Source organism: Parasteatoda tepidariorum, chromosome 8 (genome assembly GCF_982258835.1).
Source record: "Parasteatoda tepidariorum strain Cologne lab strain chromosome 8, Ptep-v5.0, whole genome shotgun sequence".
NCBI lineage: Eukaryota > Metazoa > Arthropoda > Arachnida > Araneae > Theridiidae > Parasteatoda > Parasteatoda tepidariorum.
In genome coordinates, this window is record NC_141762.1 from 74,444,453 (window position 1) to 74,464,007 (window position 19,555).

At 28.5% G+C, this 19,555-nt stretch overlaps 1 protein-coding gene across 1 annotated transcript in view; it reads left to right on the forward strand.

The window, feature by feature from the left end:
- LOC107447219 (neural cell adhesion molecule 1-A) overlaps positions 1-19,555 on the forward strand; it is a 287,676-nt gene that overhangs the window by 249,091 nt on the left and 19,030 nt on the right. The window contains exons 5-7 of the mRNA XM_043045385.3: positions 5,588-5,884; positions 14,265-14,555; positions 18,445-18,732. Coding sequence (XP_042901319.2) covers positions 5,588-5,884; positions 14,265-14,555; positions 18,445-18,732 — 876 coding nt within the window. The remainder of the gene's footprint in view (positions 1-5,587; positions 5,885-14,264; positions 14,556-18,444; positions 18,733-19,555) is intronic.

Sequence of the window (19,555 nt, forward strand, 5' to 3'; positions counted from 1 at the left end):
AGTTACTTGAGAAACGGGAAGTAACAGGGTGAGTAGCAGTTTCGTCAAATATTTTAGAATTCGCGTTTTGCCAAGAATCATGGGATTCTTTGATGAAAGAATAGTAAAAAATAACTAAATATAATTTGATCTGGAATTTTTTACGGTGCATACCTTACTACAATTTCCTGATTTCTGATGTAAAATGCTAATACAAATTAAAAATGCAGATGTAAAAAAGCATTATTTACTAAATACAGCATTTTTTTTTCTAATTAAGCTATCAATAGTATACCATTGTTTCACTTTTAATTTAAAGTTTTAAAGAAAAAATATCTACGTAGCAACAGGACTATCATGACGAAATTTTATTTGATTGAAGCTATATGGTATAATTGACTTATTGAAGATTGTGATGAAATTAAGATCATGAAAAAGATAGATGATGATGAAAACTGAATCATAATAAAACTTTTATTCAATAGTATTTGTAGAGCTCGAGATCCAAAATTAAAGGAATATTTTACCCGAATAAAGTGAAATAATAAACTTTGCTTAATAATATCAATAACGACAGTCCACGGAAGATAAATCCCTCTTGAACAGCCTAATTAAAAACCAAATTAAAAAGTTAATTGTTCCCAACAGACAGTTAGGAGTATGGGAAGAGATCCGTAATTGATGATTTATTGAAAAATAATCTTACCAAAAACAAAGCCAACTAGGTGTAATTAATATTAAATTTAAAATTAATTTGGCTGTAGCCAAAAAGATCAAAAAAAGACATTGAAAATTAAAATGACCCATTAACCGAAATTTTTTGGTTTTAAGAGAAATAAAGAATAAATAGTTGTAAATGGATTTTGAAATCTGATTTAGTCGTGACATTGAGTTAATTGGTTTGATATATGTATTGAATTAAAAAGTTTGCCGCTACATTAATTGTTAAGAGGAGAGCAAAATATTTATTTTCTTTTCATAAAATGCAATAAAAGTTAAATAATTGATTTAGTTTATTTAAAATTAGATTAGGAATGGTTAAAAAAATTAAATTTATAAAATTAAAGAAATTTCTAAAGCTAGGAAATATGTACTGCCTAGTAAGGCTTCACAGGAACAATGACTTAGAAATGATAAAATCTTTCAGAAAGATTTTTGAGCGAGTGATGTATTCAACAGAAACTCTTCAGTTTATACTAAAAAATTACCTTTTTTGAGATTTTTATATTGTTTGTAAAGTACCTAACCTTATACAATTTACAAATTTTCAAACAATGAATTAGAACAATAAAAATACAAGGGACTGTTTTCAAGATATATCTAAAAGAGAGGAAATTCCCTATTTACGGCTACATTAGCAAACAAGACCAAAATTGTTTTTGGCACACAACCAATATCAACACTGCTATCATTTTGTTGCGCCACTTAAATTTCTTTTTCTTGCCCCATTTGATGCATTCTACCTTCAAGCTCTATTTCGTTTTACGGGAGCTGTAGAACGAATATGTGAATTAATTGCACAAATAATCTACGCTCAAGTTCGTTTGTCATGTCGGAACGTGCACCACATCGTGTTCATTTCTGAATAAATTATGAAAGCAGCTTTTAGGAATCGCGTAAGTCAGTACAACACATTAGTTTGATAGGAGACTCATAAGAGTACTCTGTGGATTTGTGTCAGTTAGAAATGATGTATTACGTAACGTGTTAATGTTCTACGCGGTGTATATGGTCTCTATTATTGCGTGTTTTTGGAGTGGACATAGCTTATCTCAGCTGAATGTGATCATTTTTCACTACTTATGTTGAGGATGATGTGATAATCTTCTCGGTTTTGTGATGGCGGAGCAAACAAAAAGAGACAAATAAATCTAATCAGCTTGGATGATACCCGAAAATATATTTCAGGCTTTCGCTTATACGTTTGCGAGGAATTATTTACGAAATGCTCAGCAGAGCTTAAAAGCAGTTGCTTAGCATTTGAAGAAATGCAAATGAATTAGAAATCCAGACTAAAATGGATCGAACATTTATGATTAAGGGAATTCTCAAAATGTCTGAGTTTTATATATGGCGTGTATATTTAATGTGAGAAATGAATGCCTGTAATGCGTACTTATTTAATGCTTTTGCATATTTTTTTGTATTTTTAATTTAAAATTACGCATTTTATTAAATAATATTAGACTGATACAAATATGAGATATTGAGCCGCGATGGATCAGGGGATAGAACGTTTGTCTTCCAATGAGGCGAACACGGTTCGAATCCTTGTCGATACGAATTCCGCATCCGGCTTGCACCGATCACAGTACTGACGTGAAATGTCCTCTGCGGTAGACGGATCATGGGTTAGAGTCCCCTTGCCTTCAGGCTAAACGTGGGAGGTTGTCGTGATCTTTCTTTCCATGTAACGCAAATGTGGGTTAGCTCCATCAAAAAATCCTCCAGGAAGGAAAATTTCCCCCAATGCCCGATCCAGAAAATCCCTTGTCTTCTGGATTGGGTTCAAAATTACAAGGCTAAGGAGTTGAACATTAGCAGTCGTAAACCCATAAAAAATTTGGTCGGCTGTTCAACGACGGTTATAAAATAAAATAAAATATGAGATATTATAAATGATGGGGCACGTTCTTAGACGTTTTAAAAAATATCTAGGAAATACTGATTTTACTTATAAATCAATTTATAAATGCAATTCCAATTTAAGTAATTAGCTTTAATTCCCTACTATTAGGGTAGATGGCTTTATGTTGGTAATAAAATATAATAAATGAAAATAAAAATTATTATTTTACGGAAGATGAAACTTATTATTGACGATAGCTTTGAAGCTTGTTATACAGTTCAATCCCAATGATAGCTTTAGAATCACATTTTATATTACGATATTTTACAGAAAATTATGACATAAGTATAAATTTAACTGTATGCCTTACTCAATTACTACACTGAAAAAAATTCCGGATCAAATTATTATATTAACTGCCAGCACTTTGAGTGCAAAATCCATATTTACTGTAAATTATTATACCGCAATTTTTACAGTTATATTTATTTAATTAGAGAAATTCTGTGATTATACTGTAATTATTAATGTAAAATTCACAGTATATCAGGTATTTTTGTTCAGCAATGCTCCGGTAACTGTGATGGCACAATGGACATTACATATTTCCTAACTTTTAAGGTTTCTTTAATTACTTAAACTTATTTTTCTAATCATCCCTAATCTAATTTTAAATAAACTAAACCAATTAGTTAATTTTTATAAATAGCGAGCATAAAATATTTTATTCCTTTCTTATCGATGAATGTAATGGCTAACTTTCAATTTCAATACTAATTTAGACTCATTAATTCACTGTCTCACCTAATCGAAACAAATCTATTTATAACTCTTTATTATTAATTTCTTACCACAAATATGTTTCAGTTACATGGTTATAATAATTCTCACAGTCATTTTGGCGATTCGCGATTGCCAAAGTATTTTCAAACCTAATATTGATTATGGGGGTTGGCTCTATTTTGGCTATGTTATCTTTCGATAATTTGGCAACCTTAGATCTGTTTCCCGTGCACCTAGTTGTTCTTTGGGAACAAATTCATTCACTTTCAATTTCAAATGTGTGGTGACTGGGGGGGGGGATCCTTTCGGGCCTCCCTCTGTCCCAACCGTTGAATATCACTCTCTTAACTAAATTCATGCTAACTAAAATCGCGATGTAAGAGAGTGTTTTATCTTGAACCCTTTAAGATATTTATTTTCTTTATTATTTTTAAATTATGGGCATTTTCAATATTTAATAAATCAATTTTTTTTAAACGATTTTATTTATTTCTCTGAGACAATTATCATTTCATATTACATCCAAATTAAGACGTATATGTAACGGCCAAAAGTCAATGATGATAGCTCAACCACCACTAAAATATTAGTAATGGCGATCAACACCACCAAAGTAACAATGGATTTTAAGACAAAAAAAAAAAAAAAACACTGGCTCTAAAGTGGTGGTACTTTTTACCGTAATTTGATTCAGAACTTTTTATAGTTTATAAGAACGAAAAGATTTAAGATAAATTTTTGTCTCTTTGCAGATGTTTACGTAAGTAGATATCAGTTAAAATGGAACATTTAAGATTAAAATAAACTGATTTGCCATTTCCAAAATTTTAACATATGTAATAAAAAACTCAAAAGCCTTCCGCTATTTAGGCCTTCTTTGTTTTGTTTTGCTGCGTTTAGTTAGACATTGATTTTTTAAAATACAGTGATTTTTATGAACTTCGACAGGGAGTACATTGCAATAAAAAAATATTAACATTCTAAAATTAATTAAAAAAATAATAGCTCTCAAACCTTCTGTAAAAAAGAAAAAAAAATGCTAGTAATTCTGCAGTCTGCGGAAATTTAGCTGGACGTACTGAAATGGTCACTTTTATTTATTAGCAAAACAATTTTAATTTTCACGTGCCTAAAATATTATACAATTTGAAATACTTTTTTTAGCAAATATTTCCTTTTTTAATTTTTTGCTTAACAATTTTGTTTTGCCCAACAAGAACCATCCATGCAAGTTACTCTGCAGCCCAGAAAAATGCAAGTGCCTAGGTAAAATTTTACTTTCTTAAAAGGCGATTGTTATCTATAAATATAACGTAAGATTTTTTTTTCTTTCGCTTTGAAAATCCAATTTTTTAAATTTTTTTTTACAAGTTCAAGTAGGTTTTTCAGTTTATTTTTTTCCCTCACTCCTTTTGTTTTAAATAACGATATGCTATTGTTGTGGGAAAAAAATTAGCTATCTCATTCGATCTCTTGATTTTGTAAGTTATTAATGCTGAAACTGAAGAGAAACAAAGATAGCAGTAAATTAGATTTTGCCTTATCAAAATCTTAATATCTATATTGAAACTTTATAATATGTTAAAAAATTAATTAATATCGTTAGTGAGTAAAATGTCTTCTTATTTATTTATTCGTATTGTGCCAAACATTTTGTGTTCCCAAATTGATTATGCGTAGTTGATTAGTTTAAAAATCCAGGTATAAGTTAATTTTCTCATGATCAACACATTAACAAAATGTTTTTCATACAATTACTATATACATGTAATGCATCAGCATTTTTTCCTCTTGTTTTAAAAGATATCGACTTTTAAGGAAAAACAAACTGAAATTTTAAATAAGTAGTTATTACAATAATAGGGTGTAAAGACGACGAAGGGTGGAAGGACGAGGAAGTAAAACCTCCAAATTAATTTTTTTTTAAAAAAAAGAAGGAATTGGAGCCTGTAATTTTCCTTTAAATAATACATCATTACCTATTTCTACGCAAGCATTTTTTCACAATTTGTCCTCGCTTATGGAAGTTTCCGTCTTTCAAAAATTTTGCAAATAGTAAAATTTGAATGTTATTCATTTACTTTAAGTTAATAACACAATTCACTATGAAATATCTATTAACATAATTATTTGCCAAACAACGAATATTGAAAAAATGTATTAAAAATTTAATATCTGATTAATAAAGCTAATGCTAATTATATTGTATCGTACGTAGGTACGTGTAACTAATAAGCATTGCTTGTCTCTTTGCAGTTAGACCATTAGATGTTATGATAGAAGGGGACAGACAACCTTTGTCAGCTCACAAGACAGTAGAATTAGTTTGTAGAGCTACTGGATCAAGACCGCCTGCCGTAATTACCTGGTGGAAAGGGACATCAAAGTTGAAAGCTCTAAAGGACAATATATCTGTTGACGGCAATGTTACAACAAGTATAATAACCATGACGCCATCTAGTGACGATAATGGAAAACATCTTTCTTGTAGAGCTGAAAATCCATTGATTCCTGGGAGTGCTATTGAATATGGATGGAAACTTGAGGTCCACTGTAGGTAACTGTAAAGAATACGTAAAAACAAAAAGAAAAGCTATTATATTATATAAAAAATTAGAATATATATAAAAATATATAAAAAAAAATCTGAAAGTTAATATTCTTTCGCTTTATATTTTAATAAATTTATTACTAAATTTAACTATATAAAGATATAGATCTTTTTCTCAAATTTCAGCAAAATAAATAAAATGAAAGCTTACTTTTTACGTTTTACATTCGTAATTTTATTCTAAATATGCGATAAGCAAGGACACGTAATTTAAAATTTTCAAAATATATTGTGAACAAATGATGAAAAATATTTCTAACTAAAACAGGCATTATAAATTCGTTTAAATAAATGAAAGTAAAATTTCAAATAAGTTTTGCCCATAACTTATATTGTTAAACTGTTTCATTTATTAATACTGCGTAAAGTAGGTAGTTGGAAAATGATAAAAAATATATCTAATTATAAAATAATAAATATGTCTAGATCTGTAAAAATAATAATAACCTGAGTTTATTTTATTTTGATCATGCTTTTAAGGGCTTACAAATTTTTAGATATCATTATGAAATTTCGATATAGAATACTATAATATGATCTGTGAAACTGAAATGTAGATTTTTCTTTAATGAAATTCAAACAATTCTTAAATTTTAAATTCATCGATTGCTATCAGTTTAAAACCTACTTGAAAACGCTTTTGTGAATGTAAATCACATATGGTCGTTTGCATAAAAATTGGCATAGGATGCATATTAATTGTTTTAATTAGGTTGGGAAGAAACATATATGTCTTAATATTTTTACAGAAGATTATAAATTTGTTTTTTGGAAAAGTATTTTTATTGTCAACAGAATGTCTCGGAAGCTATGCTTAAAGAGTAACTTATGAACATAAGTAAAGTCGAACAATTTAGACTAACTTAGAATTGAAAAAAAAAAAAGATGATTTACTAAAATAAATTTATTTAGTTACTCTGTTACAATTTATGGAGCTCACTGAGTCATTATATTAGGAACCATGCTATACATTGTAAAAAGTTCAGGATTAAACTGCGGTTAAAAGTAACGGCATACAGGGTACAGGTAATTTTTATCGTAAAATCCATTTTTACCGGAATATTTCACGGGACAAAAAATCTGATATACCATAAATATTGAAGTAATAACTGCCATAAAATCACGAAATCACTCAAATTGAATAATTATTATTGCAAAAAATTACGAAGTAATATTTTACGGTAAAAATAGATTTTAAGGTAAAATGGATTTTAAGGTGAAATGGATTTTACGGCAAAATGGATTTTAAGAATGATGCACCCAATGTGCTGGTATTTTATGTCTTAACTTGATAGGGATTTTTTACAATGCACCCAGTATCAAATTTCAATATGCTTCAACTTTCAATATTATAATCTAGTAATTTTCCAAATTTATAACGGAAATGTAAATTTCAAATGTAATATTAGTACTTAGAGTGGAGTAGATATGGAGTTAAGTTCATTCATGTTACTTTGCTTAAATGTAATTATACGTCACTAGTGCTCAACTTGAACAAAAACATGATTCAGTCTAAATTAAGATGGCAACTGGTGTAATTTTAAAATTGCACCAGTTTATCAATTTTTCTGTTCAACTTTGAATCAATTGTTCTGAAATTGTATCTCATTTTTAATGCTTATAAAGTGCACAGTTTTACTAAAGACTGCGATTTAAAAAAATAAAAATTTTGTAAAGATTTAAATTTTTTAGGTGAATTTTTAATGCTCCCTTTACCAATGAATGCAATTTGTGTAATTAGATTAAGGAACGCTTTAGTGCATTTTAGATTCATGACTTTAATGAAAATTTCAAGAATCTTACAATCTCAATTTTTTATCTGAAGAAAGTCAATTATATAAATAAATTGTATTCGAAATTTTTTTCAAAAATGCTCTAACTAAATTGAGTTAAATTATAAATAAAGCATACAAAGGACATAATTATACTAAATCTTGTAAAAATAATAAGTAAGTAAAACAAAAAATCGTTTAAGCAAATAACCCGAAGGAGTGTTACTTTAGTAACATTTAACTTGAAAATTCACAGAAAGAAAATGAAAGCTGTAAATGTACTTGGAATTATTAAGTATTTGCTCTGTTGAAAGAACTATAAGAAAAATGTTACATTAAAAATTATTATCGTTTTATTTCTAGTTGATATTTTATTTCATTTTTCAATAGCATTTTGTTTCCCCCTCGAACATTCGATTAAGATATGCATTGATTTATTTTTTGTTTTACTAAGAGAAATATAATGGACTCGTATTTCGTAATGTTAAACAAAACAAAATCATGCGCATCCATATGTATTTTTTTTACTTTGTTTTATCTAAAGTAATGGTTTTTGTATGCAAGAAAAAATGCGATTTAGATTCCAAAAGCGAGTAAACTTCGATTAAATATTTATGAACCTAATTTAAAATGTTTTTAATACAGAAGGAGAATTTGGCATGCCGTGTTAAATTTTCGAGAATGATAGTTTTGTTTGCCTTTTAATACACAGATAGATTTAAAAGAAGACGACTATTTAGATTTTATGAAGAAGAAATGTGTTTTATCACATTATATGAAAATTTTAAAAATTTTAAAAAATAAACTTAAATAGAATAAAAAATTAACCTTTAAAAAATAAACTTCTCATGTTTGGACAATAATTCATTTTGGTGGTATATCAACTCAACAGCGATGTAACATTTCAGCAGGTGCGATTAAACTTATTTTCACCATATATTATATGCATTTCCTAATAAGACTGTCCATGCTATAATATTGCAGTATGAATGTTATAATAGTAAGGTAAAAATAACATGTTATAAAAGAGCCAAACTACTATTTGCACTGTCATACACAAAACTCATTCCAAAAATTCACTTAAGACTTTTACCATTATAACTATAAAATACTGCCAAAAAAAGAATAAAATTACTGGAAAAATTTTGAACAATGTTGAGTTATTCTCGTTTTGGTGATATGACTCGGTCATATTAATCGGTCAGCTTTCTCTGTTTCTTTATTTTTTTATATCAAAGGTTTTGTTAACTAGTCTATAATCACCCACGTCTTGAATGAGCTAATTGAGATCTGTATTAACCCTTTCTATCACGGCGTTACATATCTGCAACATACATGAAAATTCAGTCCTATAATGAGGTGAATTTACCTATAAAATCGAACTAAATTCATGTAAAGAAAATATTGCAAACTCGGGGGACCCAAGTCTTGGTGCAGCTGCCAATATTATAATGCGTTTAGCAAGAATTGTTCCACGACATAATTGCAGGATATACAATTTTTTTACAACAATCCCCTTGATTGTATATTTGGCTAAGGAGGGATTGAAAAATGTGGTGTGAGACCTTATGACCATAAAAACAACAATTTCAAAATTTTTCACATGAAGTTTTAAATATATTGGAATTTTTGTGCTTTATTTCACGATATTGGAGATGTTCAACAAATGCTTTTTATCAATAAATTTTTAATTTTAAAGACTTAATTTTTTCATTATTTTTTACACGCTTAATATGATGTATTCGAACATCCGCGTAAATATTTCTTAAATCAGAGTTGTTGAGTTACGAAGGGTTAACAGGACTCAATCTCATTAGGCAAATGATAAGAATTTGTCTCCCAGATGTGACGATTTAAAGGAATGTTGCTGTCGACCAAACTTTTCCTCTAAAATTACTTTATTTTTCTTATCATTGCTCCTTGTTTCATTTTTTTTTTACAAAAGTGCAAAACTTTCACTATATTTGTATGAAACTTTCATGAGTTTTACGGTGGAACTCAGTATTATGTTATAATGTTCCTTTTCACTTCGTCTTTAAGCTTAAAGCTAGGTTTTATTATTTTTATTTGCGTCTGAAAGTGAATGATTGTCACTCTAAGATTTATTTAATTATGATGAAAATTTATATATTGAATTTGGTGTTGGTTTGCAGAGAATAGAAACTTTGCTTAAAAGAACAGCAAACATTCTAAAATTGTTAAATTATCTTATCAAATGTATCTCATCAGTAGTATCATCAAAAGTATCTCAGAAAACGTATCATCAGAAAAAGTATCATCAGAAGTAAATCATTATTTTTATGAAACTCTCATGAGTTTTATGGGGAATCTTAGTCTTTAGATATGCATGGTAACAATGTTTCTTTTCACTACCTGCTTAATTTAAAAGCTACATTTTATTAATGTTATTTAAGCCGGTAAATATACCATTCTCAAGCTAAAATGTATCTAATCATAATGAAAATTTATGAATTGAGTTTGCTTTGAAAATGTTTGCTGTCCTTTTGAGCTAAATTTCCATTTTCTACAAACGCACATCAGGAATATTTTAAATGAAGTTTTCTCAAGGGAAAAATCTTGAGACATGAAATTTGAATTTTAAATCTAAATAAATTTGTCATTTAAATATTCTGAGAGAAATTCCGTACACAATTGCATGCTTTATCTTAAAAATTAATACATTGTTCCAGTTTTATTATTAACATTTTTAGCTATTTCGTTTTTCTCATTCATGTTGAAAGAAAAATAAATTTTACTTTAGTAATAATATTTCATAATTCTTTAGCTATTACGCATACGGAAAGAAATCTTGATGATATTAACTCAAGAATCAGAAAAAATACTAATTTAAATTATTTGAATTTGAAACCAAAGTAAAAAAAGAGTGTAAAATAAAAATAAAGAACAACATCTTGTAAAAAAGTCATTTGTTATGGAAAAAATAGCGTATGACACAATTGTAATCAATTATTGAAATCTTTTTCATAAAAAAAAAAGTACGAGTAGGGGGAAAAAGGAAAAGATAACGTAGAATGAGGACAACGCTTGAATTAAACTAATAAAAATCACTAATATCATTTATTTGTCTTACTTCCTTAAAATTCTGTTCAAGAATTCATTTTTATTAAATCTAAAAAAAAAATTCAGAAAATATTCAACTATTTAAGAAGGATATTCTTATGATTAATTTAATTATCTTATTTTGTATCTTTATTTCCTAAAAGGGCTTTTTGAAGAAGAAAAATAATTTTATTAAGGACAATGCTCCAAAGAGGAATTCAGAATTGTCTATATTGTTTTTAGAAATTTAAGTTTTTATAAAAGTTCAAAATGTATTTACAAATTAAAAATATATATTATTTGGAAAAAAAAATTAATTTTTTTTTCTAAATTACTGTAACTTAATTTATAGAAATATACCCTTTTGAATAATCCGTATGAATTTGTACAATTTTAGGATAAAAACTTAAACGATAATTAATTTTGAGATTATATAAGTTTCATCGATTTATTAATTTGTTTTAATAAACTATACTTACTTATTTTTCGTTTGGGGGTATATTCAACTTAAAATATTGCTTCCTAGATTAAAATACTTTTTCATGATTAAAATTCTTTGTTAAATTATTTTTTTTTTTGAAAAATCAGTACAAAATTACAGAATTTATGTTTTTTGTGTTATGCAAATACCACTCCAAATACAAATGTTTAATTTTTTTAAAATTAAGTCAAAACTGAATAATTATAGGAAGACAGAAATTAGCACATAAGCGTGGGGAAAATCTTTTCAAGTCGCAATCGAAGTTTGACAAATCACAGTTGAGGAAGAAAAATAAGCATAACACCAAAAAACTGTTTGAATGCTAATAAAAATCTGTAGGTTCTACTGATAATCGTCTTTCGATTTATCCCTGTCGCCTTCAACAAAACAGGTGTTTTTTCCACTCTACCTTCTTCAATAGTGATTCAATTTTGGAAGAGTTTTTGCCCTTTAATTATTAATTTGTAACGAAGGCTAAATTTTTTGTCTTCTTTTTAAATAAGGATTCTAAAAGTGCTTATCAAAGGTGGTCTTTACGGAACACCATATATATTATTTTCTCATTATAATTTCGAAGAGCGCAGTACTAAATTATTATTTTTAGATACTTTCTTTATAACGACTTTTGTAAACCTCAAAATTAACTTCATTGATTTCATCGAACTACACTTCAGAGTTTAATAAAGCTAACCATGTTTGATTGTGGAAAGAAACTTGCCCCTATGGGGAAGGAAATTTGTGTGATTAAGGGAAACATTTGCTTGACTACGGAGGAAACGGAAAGAAGTTAAAAATGAAGAAGTTCGTAAAATCGCCAAATTTTAGTATGCAATCAGACAGGTTTTTTGATGTTCCATACACATACAAGTAATTGTGATGATTATTCACTTTAATTCTATTTTGTGACACCCAATAAGCATACTCTTTTTTATTCATATTTTAAACGATTCTAGGATTATATATTACGGCGGGTCTTTGCGGCACATCCTGTAATTTTAGATATCAATTGTTCATCAAAATAAAGGAAATCATATATACTTAATAACGAATATCAAATTGGCCCAATTTATAAATCATATCGATTTTTTTCCAAATTAGAACCATTCTAATCGTTTCAAAATTTTTCTAATTACAAAATAAAATTAACAGTTTTAGCTAATAACAAAAAGCCAAAATTGACCATCAGCGTTTTATTTAATGATAACACTCTATAGACCTAAATAAAAACCATTAATAAACTGATGAGATTTTAAATTGCTTTTTGATTGCTCTAAGTTTCTTTGTTTTCCGCAAATTTAATCCCCAAATAATTGTTCAGGTGTACCAAAAATGAACTAGATAAATCACGGTATCCAAAAAATGAACTAGATAAAACTATCTGGCCTGTCAAATGATTAAGAAAGAATTAAGCAAATAATTACATTTTTGAAATAAAATATTACCCAAATTGTTCTTTATTTTATCTAGGTTCTGTTAACATGTTTTTCTCGAATTAAAAATTAGTATAAAACACTTAATTAAAAATTATTTTCCTTAAATAAGTCAATTGCTGAAAAAACAAACATTGTGTTCCGTTTTTTCATTCTAAGATACTAATTTCTCCTAATACAACTATTAGTTTCATTAGATAATATTTTTTAATGAATTTAAAAAAAAAATTGTATATCTAATTAAATATAAGTTTAATTAAGCTGTATATAAGTTAATTAAACTGTGTAAGCTGTATATAACAAACATTGTTTTCTGTTTTTCGTTCTAACATGCTAATTTCTCCTAATGGAACTATTACTTTTATTAGAAAATATTTTTTAATGAATTTACAAAAAATTTGTATATCTGATTAAATGTAAGTTTAATTAAGCTGTATATAAGTTAACTAAACTGTGTATATGCTCCAAAATATTTAAGCAATTAAGATGGAAAAAATATTTTTAGAAACAATGCTTCAAGAACTAAATAAAAAGCACTGCACCTTTCTTATCTGATTAATATCCAAGTATCAACGGTAAATGAAACGTAATTTACATATATTTAGGAAACTTTAGCTACGTGCATTTGGGAAACTTTTATAACGTGCATTTATACGAAAATCTGATGTAGTTAGCGTTCTGTCTGTAAAGTAATGAATTTTCTCGGTAAAAATCCATAGTTCTGCTTAATAAAACCAAAATATACGTTATTTAAAGCATTAACTTGGTAGTTTTTTCATTCGCATGGTAGCTGTTTACTGGAAATTCTGGTTTTTAAAACAAAAGTTTTCATTACCGCACATTTAGTAAGAAATTCCAAACTGAAAAGTAAATCTTACCGAACAAATTATTTATTAACCATGCTCTAAGGCATCATGATAAAACAATAAATTTTATCACTTTTGCTTAATTTTATGCATATTACAAAATCATATTTTATTATTTTTACCGAAGTCATAAACAAAGCATTTAAGCATTTTTGACCCTACATTTTTTTTGGTGCAGGAAACTTTAGTTACGTCGATTAAGGAAACTTTATTTGCTTGCATTATGCTATGAGTTTGTTGAATGCTCAAAGAGTCATACTTTCAGCAAACTTTGGAGAATGATACTTGGTTTTGATCACTGTGATGTTTTGTTGATAGTTCCCTACATAAAAGATTAAATACAACAATAATTAATTAATGACTTATTGATAAACTGTTTCAGACGCAGTTAGTTGAAGTCTATATAATTACCAAGCAAGTTTTCATCAGGTTTTTATAAGTTAATATTTTGTTCACTTAGGCACAATGCTTTCTTTAAATAATGGAACGAAGAGATTTTGTGACAGATTTGTAAACCTATGGTAATTAGAGCATTTTTCTAGAAAAAGAAACATTCGAAATTTCTTTAGATTTTAAAAAAGGTTTTGTCCCAGAGTTCTTAATAAAATTCATGAGCAATTTTATAAAGCAACAAAATAATTATATTTTGCATTTTCATCTGTCTGCACAAATATTGATTTGATATGTCATCTATTTCACTTCTTCCATTTCAGATATTCCTCAGCTGACACTTCGCCTTGGCAGCAAACTTAGGCATTCCCATATCCAGGAAGGGAACGATGTCTATCTCGATTGCAGCATCATTGCCAGTCCTTGGGTTAGTGAAATTGCTTGGAGATTCGGAGGTAAAGAGCTTCAAACTAATACATCTGCTGGGATTATCGTCAGTAATCAAAGTCTAGTTCTCCAAAAAGTGCAAAAGACTTCCAGGGGACATTATACTTGCGTTGCCAGCAATAGCGAGGGCGAAGGCGAAAGCAATGGTATTCAACTTAGAGTTCAATGTAAGCTATTTACTAATACTATTTCCTTTATTTGTGGTGTCTTTGGTGGCTCAGGGGATAGAACGTTCGCCTTCCAATGAGGTAAATCGAGTTCGAATCCCATCGATAGCGGGTCGATATGAATCCCGCTCCCGTGTCGCACTAACCACAGTGAAATATCATCAGTGGTAGATAGACCATGGGCTAGAGTCTACTTGCAATCAGGCTAACCACTGGAGATTTTCGTGGTTTTCCTCTACATGTAATGTGGATGCGGGTTTGTTCCCTCCAAAAGATCTCCATGAAGGCAACATCTATCACAATACTTGATCGAGGAGTTCCCTTGCCTTCTGGATTGGGTTCAAAATTACAAGGCTGAGGATTTCAACATTAGAAGTCGTAATCCCTAAATTGGGTTGGTTGTTCAACGACGGTTATAAAATAAAATAAAAAGAATCAACTTCTCATTGTTCAAGTAACAGATATACCACTACAAACAAATTTACATTTTAAACCATTTTCTTTTTCTGCATTTTATTCGTCATGGCAATAGAAAGTGACAAGTGAGGAAGATTTAAATTTGGGATATATTTTAGGAAATTGTATTATATATATTAGAATATGTAATCCAGTTAGGACTTTTTATCGACTCTATTAAGAGTTATTCTTGAGGAATAAAAATTTTTTCGAAACTTTTATTGAATAGTACGCATAGTTCAATGTTATCATCTTAGTTTTTAATTTTCGTTAGACTTAGTTTTTAATTTTTTTTTATTTTTAATCCAATCAAAGTATTTATAAGAGTTAGCTAGGTTGGGAAAAATGGAGTTCTATAAGAATTATCAACGCGATTTTTAATATCTGTGTATTATTTTATGCATATCGTTTGTACACTGAGAAAGAAAACATGGTCAAAACCACCAGAATACGATAAATCTTCGGAATCTATGGAAACACCTAAATGCTTAGTAATTTTTATCGAAGTGCTTTGGTAATGATTTTGGTAAAATTAACTATAAAATATTGTTAGAACATGACAAAAAACATTTATTCGTTACATTTACTTTTCAGTTTTGTATTCGCTTATAAAATATGTCGTAATGAAAGCTAACATTTTTAAACCCATTATTCCTTGTAAACCATTACCAAATGAATGGTTTGAATACTGTATATTTTGGTTTTATTATACGGAATTATAGGTTTATTTATTTAACCAGAAATTTTATTAAGGTAATTTTACCAGAATTTTTCACCGTGTATAAATTATTTTAAAAAAAGTTTAAACATAGTACCCATATAGTTATTTATATTTTTATTCACCAGAAACGAGTGTAGGAAACTTCAGAATTTTCTCATTGATAGGGTTCAATTTTATTAAACCTTTTACCTTCGATGGGTAACGTGTCCAAATGAGAAAAAAAATTCAATAAAATTGCTGTACTCCATCGCAATGATATAGTATACAAACAAAGATCGCAAGTGGCAGAAGAAAAAACAAAAACACTATAAAAACTTAACGAATCAGAAGAGATGAAGACTGGAGGAAACAGAGATGAATTGAACAAGGATTATTAGACGAACCTTCAAGTTTTGTCACACATCGCCATATCATAGCCAAGCACCTTTCCCCGTTTTTCGGGCCTCCATCTTTTAATAACCATGGCAGAAATGCCACGTACTTTTGACCACGGTTCAGACGAGGTGAACGGTGCCTAAACTGGTAAACCCCTTTCCAAACTTCCACACACCAACCACCGAGAGAACTTTCACTAACAACTGGTTAAACGAACACTTTGCTGCGCATGCGTACCGGCCGTTCTGTCCTCTTCTAGGATTCGAACTCACAACGCTCAGCTCTCCTCCAGCTGTGTGAGTGACGCCTTACCAAGTTTCATGAGTTAAACAAACATGTTTTGGTTTCTTATATCCCACTTTGTCCTTACGACTATTTTTTTTCTTCTTAGCTTTCGGTACCCAATGATTCTAACAGCGTTAATGACAGTGCTTGTAGAACAGCTAAAAATGATAGAATGCAAGAAGAAATACAATTTAATGGCAAGATTATTTTCAGTTAAGATTCTGAATGATGTTCACTAAATAGAATATATAAAGTGCAAAAAATACATATTAGTACAGTACAATATAAGATTTTTTGGACAGTTCTGTTTATGTAAATTAGTCACTCTACTTTTTAAAGAATATTTAATGTAGTTATTAAATGTTGCTATTTGAAATAAAATCTTTAATATAAAATAAACAGGTTTACTAGTCTTAGACGGCTTTCTATATAGCATTACAAGGAATGAACAAAAAGAGGATCTATCGTAGTTGCTTATACGGATTGTTCCTTAAAGCACGTTGTGCCAACTTCCGCATGGCTAGATATTTAGAATCCTTACTACTTCATTCAATATTCTTTTTCATCCACTGATGCAAGTAAGATGAAAAAAAAGGAATAAAAAAAGTTCGGAAAGAATACAAGCAACTGTACAACGTCTAATTCTGTTAGAACAGTCTTTTCGGGACAAAGTGATGTCTTTTTTTCTTCTATTTTGTGAAAGAAAAGGACAAGCCATTGTAAGAGGATACTGTTTTCGTATTCCCATTCCGTTTCGTTTTCCATAGCCTTTGTTATCTATTTTGTTATTTTGAGTAGTCTCGAAAAATCTACTTTGCCGAGATTCCGTAATGGAGCATTTTGTCGCTCTGAAAGTCACAAAGGAACACTATATGTTGATTAATATCTAAATCCTGCTTCGATAGAATTTTCTCGCAGCCAGAAAATTACCATAAAAGTGCATTAGGAGTTCAAATTGGCTGTAAATTAGCTCCAGTACAACAATTCTGAATGGATTTAGTTAGTTAAGTTACATTGGCTTAACAGATGACACATGGACAGCAATTTATTTGAAACAGTTAAGTGCTAAGAATTAATTAAATATTTGTTTTTCAAAAAAATACGTAATTACAATTTGCATTTGGTTAAAAAATTATCCACTTATGTTTAACTTTAGTATTTCTCAACATTAATTTATATAAATATTAGAAGTTAAAACGATTATATAAATTGATAAGAAAAATAAAATATGAAACAATTGGTAAATTTTTGACCAAATGATTTAATAATTAAATACTAAAAATACAATTTCTTTTGTATGAAAGGCAAAGTGCGTTCTGGAAATATATTTGTCTTTTTTAGTGTATTTTTTCACAACCACCTTCACAATTAAGTCTTCCAATCAAAAAGAAAAATGCGGTGATTTTGATGTACAGTTCGAAAAAAATAAATAAAAATAAATAAATGGGGAAAAAAAAGGAACACCCTCAATAACTTTTTATTTAAGGATCTGATTTTCACGTTCTTGGACTCCATCCTAATGGCTCGAGGGGTGACTTTAAATATGCAGATTAATAAGTGCAAACGATACTTCAAGTTTCGAAATTCAACACAAAAACGTATTTTCTGTGGAAAAAACTTGCCTTGTTTTCGACGGATTCGGATTTTTGACCCCCAAAATATGGGCGGTAGCCGTAATCTGGGAAAAATGGTCCCAAAAGTTTGATCAGGAGAGTGTCTTTCTTCTTCCCAATTTAATGCCGTAATTCATTTTTTTTTAAATGGGTATTTTTAAAATAAGTTATTGATGATCTTAGATATGTATTTTCTTACAACCAAAATTTGTGTTAGATCAATTATTTTATAATTAAAAGATATGTAATTTTTTAAAACCTTTTTCGAGTTTAACGATATCAAAACCTTTTCCCGATGAAATAAATAAATAAATGTATAGACAATATTTTATAAAGGGTCTTATAAAACTGAGTTATTGATGATCTTAGAGTCCTCTACATTTCCTCGCAGCAAACCTAAGCCGCTAGTACTGATAAATGATTTATTTTCTCTCTGCAGACAGTCCTCTCTGTAAACCAGGTCAGAAAGTGGTTTATGGTGCAGCAAGGCACGAAGCCGTCAAGGTAGTATGTGAAGTGGAGGCGGATCCACGGCAGCTCAGTTTCCACTGGGAATTCAACAGCTCTTCAGACAATCTTCAAGTGTTAACATTCGTGGCTGAAGGACTTAGAAGTGTTGCGACATACATACCCAGGACAGAACAGGATTATGGGACGCTTCTCTGTTTTGCAGAAAACATTGTTGGAAGACAGAAAGAACCTTGCGTTTACATCGTAGTTCCCGCGGGTAATTAAAATCATGTATTTTTTTAAGGCTTTGGGATAAAAAAAAAGGAGTATTGAAAACCAAAGGAGGAAAAAATTTTATTCATAAAAAGAGATTTACAACTTAAGAATTTTTCTCTCTTTTTTGAAGTTTTTCTTGAAAGGAATTTCGGATTTTATAGAATGAAAGAGAATAATATTTTAGTAAATATGCAACTAATTTTATTAAATAATTCAGGATTAAGCAACGGATGGTATCGTTTTATAAAATCTTTAATAACTCAGAAATTTTAATAAACTACGTTATTTAGCTATTTGGAAATAATATTCACAATCAATCATAAAATAAAGAATAATTACGTGTTGCAAAATTATTTTGAATTTTATCTTCTTTAATAAAGAGAAAAAATTAAACTTTTTTCAAAGCATAAATATCGTTAACATGTAACTTAACAGTCAATAAAATAAATAAATAAATATATATATATATATATATATATATATATATATATATATATATATATATATATATATATATATATATATATATATATATATATATATATATATATATATATATATACATATATATGATGTTTAAAATAACTTTAATTTCGCCATTTAGACATTTTTTAAAAAATTTTTTATCTATGTACATTAATTAGAAACTTTCATTTTGTTCCATTGAAACAATGTAACAATTTTCATTTTAATCTTTTTGAAATATATAATTTTATATTATATATAATCTTAATCTTATATAACCTCTTATATATAACATAATAGTTCCTTTAAAGTATTAGGTTTCGATAAAATATTTAGTTTAGGGCAAAATAATAAAAAAA